Here is a 4,432-nt window from a genome sequence, read left to right on the forward strand (position 1 = left end):
AGAACTAGTTAAACCTAACTAACCTAAGGACATCACAAACATCCATGCCCGAGGCAGGATTCGAACCTGCGACCGTAGTGGCTATGTATGGAAAAGAGGAAGTATTCCTTAACAAGTCTTCGAGCAACTTGCAGATCTTGGAACCTAATCCACATGCTCAGACCACAGTTAAAAGTCTACAGTGGGGCGCCGTGTCAAATGATTTTCGGAATTCTAGGAATATGGACACAGCTTACAGCCATAAGCTATAAAGTTTTTTGTAAGGGGATAACTGACAAGTTCAGAAGTGACCATGTGAAGGAATCCACATAGTTTCACTATTGACTGTTAATACTAAGAGTGATACGAAATTGAAAAGCGAATGTAAGATTAGGATTTGTTGTAAGTGCTTTGCGCGCGATTTATAGAGTCGGCCCACGACTGTAAAAACACATGTCAATACTTGGTAAATTCAAATAAAGTGCTCAGAGATTGCTTTACAGGCATTTCTACAAATTCTCAACTAAATAAGATAAGGACTGTTTGACCTAAAGTTGCGTTAGGTGTTATGCGTAACACACTATGCAGCTTGCGTCAAGTGTAATGCATCAAGAGTCAGGCCAAGCATCATGAATTAGGTGTTAGCCGCTCTGCGTTCGGCATTAAGGCCGGCCGCAAGATGAGACGCAGGTCCGTGACGTGACGCAGGGTGGCTCACGGTGAGTTTCTGCGAACCACACAGTTGAATGGGGCAGCGCACGTTAGAGCGCAGCGTGACGTGGCGCAGTTCCTGCGCGTGGTGACCCTGCGGAGCGCAGTTTCCTGTACGCAGTTTCCTGCGAGGCTCACGGTGATTCTGGCTGTTCGCGTTCAGCGTTTCGTAGTTCGGAATGGAGGAGAAGCTAATTGAAGCCGTACGTGTTCGCAAAGTACTGTATGATACAAGCCATGAAGATTATTTGAAAACGAAGCTGAAAGCTGAGAAGTGGGAGGAAGTGGCCAAGGAAACGGACATACGAAGTGGTAAGTTGCATTGTAATTCATTGTTAACATTTTACATGAACATAGAGCCCATCACAAAGACTTTTACTACAATTAACATGTACCAAGGTATTGTTTCACAAAATAGAAGGATGACATAAATGTTATGAATTAATTTATATATTTATTTATATATTTGAAACATTATGTCGTAGCACTGTAACTGTATAGATATTCTTAGTTTCTCAGTACTTTCCTTTAAAAACACTTTCCCTTTGCCAAGGAACCATTCCTGTAGTGTTGAAGTATGTAGTGAAGTTCTGTCGAATTGTGAAAGCTTTCTGTGAACATCGTGTTACATTTGATTGTAATAATGGTCGCATTTGATCCTCTGGCATATCTTCCATAGTGTCGTCTCCACATATTTCAGCTTTAGAAGTAATTAAATAGTTGTGCAACACACAAGCTGCTTTGACAACACTGATAACACTTTCTACTTTAATTTCAAATGGTACTCGAAAAACTCGAAAACGCGAAGCAAGTATACCAAAAGCGCACTCTACCGTTTGGCGTGCTCTTGACAGTCTATAGTTGAACACTTTGTTTTCATAATTGTCAGTGACGCTTCGTTTAGGATAAGGCCGCATCAAATGCTCACATAAAGGGAACGCCTCATCTCCTACAAATACGAAAGGGATTGCCTCCTGTATTTGTGGTAGTGCTGCAGGTGACGGAAGCTGTAAAGTGCGTTTCACCATTCTTTTCGCCAAAACGCTTGTGTTGAAAACGCTTCCATCACTGAACCTCCCTTGTGACCCAACATCAACTGTAGTGAATTTATACTCGTAGTCTACGGTAGCCATTAGCACGATGGAGAAAGTGTGTTTATAATTGAAATAGGAGGATCCAGTTTTACGAGGTTTTCTTATTACTACATGTTTCCCATCGATGGCGCCTATACAGTGTGGGAATTGCCATCTTCGTTGGAAACCAGCTGCGATTGATTCCCACTGTTCTTTTGTGGGTTCTGGCATAAATATTGGTTGCATTACTTTCCATACAGCTTGAGATACTTCTGATACGATGTTAGAGACCGTTCGTTCTCCCATTCTGTAGCTGTAAGCAATAGTTCTGTATGTGTTTCCTGTCGCCAAATACCTAGAACGTAAAAGAAAAAAATTAAAAAAGGAATGATAAATTTGTAGCTGTATTTTTTTACGTTTGTAATTAAAAAGTGAATAATTGACATAGCGAAATTCTCATTTGACGCGGTTGTTGCAGGTGTTGAAGCGAAGGCGTTGTGGGAGAAATTGAGACATTCGCTGAGAGATGCTCTCAGAAGACAGCAAAAATCCATGAAAAGTGGGGCACCGGCTGAATCGGTTAAAGAATGGAAATTTCAAAAGCAGATGGGTTTTCTACAACCATATATGGCCAATAAAGCACGAGAGGGGAACCTTATCGAATGCAATGACGATAGTGAAACAACACCACAAACTTTTGCCACTGATAGTCCAACTGATGTAGTCGACGAGGGTGAGGAATCACTGAACATGCAGCAGGGAATCACAAGTGCTCGGGACGATCTTCAGTCACGGGCACTTCCTGAAATTTCACCCCCGCCAGAAGAACCGACATCAGCAAAAAAAATTAAGAAAGACACTATTGCTGGATTACTCAAACGAAGCATTGAACAACATGAAGAACGAAGAAAATCGAGATCAGAGGAAAGAAGAAATCTGTTGGCACAAACGAGTGCTCCAAGTGATCCTCTGTACCACTTCTTCATGTCAATGTACCAGATGACCAGACGCATGCCACCGTCATCTCAGTATGTCGTCAGAAATGACATTTTCCGTGTGGTTACAGAAATGGAGGCCTCGTTGCTGAACATTCCCGTGAGATCTCCACAGTCCAACACAGTTCAGCGGCCATCATCACCGTACAGTAACCAAACCCTCAGTCCATCCTACACTAGTTCAACTCCATCCCAGTCCTTACAATCCAACAGTCCCTCGCTTACAACAGAAGATAATTGTGAGTTTCAACAAAGCAATTTGCTCACATTTATTAATAATTTCTCTGAAAACTGATTTTTAGTAAAAACTTTGCTATTCACATTTGATGTACAGAGTGAATTTATGTGCTATTACAGAACATTTTGGCCATTTCAATATTATTTATGTTTATTCAATAAAGCGTTCATTCAATAAAGTGTTTCGCACATTAATGGCTATACACAAACCAACTCAAATTTTTAATTTTATAGTGCGTTTAAAATTACTTGCGACTTTTGACAGGTCGGCGTTGAGCGAGTGGAGGGGTTGTCGGTCTTAGGAAACATTGTTGCTTCAAAGGATCCGCCACTGTGGCGGCGTGGTCCGCATAACTCACATTGTTACTTCAAAGGAACCGCCGTTGTTGCGGCGTGGTTAGCATCAGCTGGTGTAGCGGCAGCACGGGGCGACAAAGAATCCGTCAAACGTCGCAAGTAATTTTAAACGCACTATAGAGATATAGATATAGGTTAATCATAATAGCTTACCTTAAAAACACAGCTAGTTTCTCCTCGGTTCCAATCGGCCTTGTAGCGTTGCATCCCTCTCTGTCAATTTCATTCTTGATGAGACCATGCACTTCTTGGAATTGATCACGATTTAATCTAAAATAGTTCGTGAATTTTTCATCATCAAATTCCTTAGTTAAAGCGAATTCCCCATGACTTAGTCTTCTTTTCATGTATGCACTTTTTTCTGCTTTTTGTTTCATCAAAGCGATGTAACACACTGTTTCGAATTCGAACTCAGAATCGGAATCCGATTCTGAACTTAAATCTATTAACATAGCAGAAGTAGTCGCCATCTCTGCCAGAGCCGAAGTTCCGCAGCAAACTGCGTATTGAAACTGCGATCCAACTTGCGGTGATTGTCGCCGTGACTCACGCCGCCGTGAGAAATTTGGCGTGAGCCACCCTGCGTCACGTCACGGACCTGCGTCTCATCTTGCGGCCGGCTTAACTGTTACTGGTGTATGGTATCTTACTGTGCTTGCAAAGTGTGCGAAACCCTACATATAACACCTTTTTTCTCAAATATTCCTGGAGGGGATAGGCATGTATTTTAATGAACTGTACAGACATTTAGGATGCGGTAATGTTTAATTTTAAGCCTCATTGTGCTTCCGGAGTATATCAGAGGCATACACAGATAGGAAAGCTTTTGGTAGTGGGGCGACGGAGGGCTACTCTTAAGGGGTCTGTGGTGTTCACTCTTGGGCCAGGCGCTTTGACATCGTAAATAAAGTTTCCGACCCTTCAGAGGACGGGCGGTTGCGAGGTTCTCCGGAAAGTAATCACTTGGTTTGATTTGAGAGAGGTAGAATATTCGACTAATCGATAGTACACAATGCGGGAGGGTATAATTATTCCCATAGTTGTGTACCAGTGTTTCGATTCCAAATGAATCACAAGGGA

General features: G+C 42.1%; 1 protein-coding gene across 1 annotated transcript; it reads left to right on the forward strand.

Moving 5' to 3' along the window:
• The first annotated feature begins 869 nt into the window (after positions 1–869).
• Positions 870–2,911, forward strand: LOC126253013 (uncharacterized). Its single transcript, XM_049954072.1, has 3 exons — positions 870–1,002; positions 2,242–2,755; positions 2,830–2,911. Exons 1-3 carry the CDS (start codon positions 870–872, stop codon positions 2,909–2,911), a joined length of 729 nt encoding a protein of 242 aa, XP_049810029.1.
• Positions 2,912–4,432: the final 1,521 nt, after the last annotated feature.

This window comes from Schistocerca nitens, chromosome 1 (genome assembly GCF_023898315.1).
Source record: "Schistocerca nitens isolate TAMUIC-IGC-003100 chromosome 1, iqSchNite1.1, whole genome shotgun sequence".
NCBI lineage: Eukaryota > Metazoa > Arthropoda > Insecta > Orthoptera > Acrididae > Schistocerca > Schistocerca nitens.

Bases quoted from the DNA above. Each gene is read 5' to 3' on its own strand.
- LOC126253013 (XM_049954072.1), top strand. From the start codon at position 870: ATGGAGGAGAAGCTAATTGAAGCCGTACGTGTTCGCAAAGTACTGTAT. The intron at 1,003-2,241 runs GTAAGTTGCATT...CGGTTGTTGCAG, and splicing joins GGAAACGGACATACGAAGTG to GTGTTGAAGCGAAGGCGTTG. The intron at 2,756-2,829 runs GTACCAGATGAC...GTGTGGTTACAG, and splicing joins TACCACTTCTTCATGTCAAT to AAATGGAGGCCTCGTTGCTG.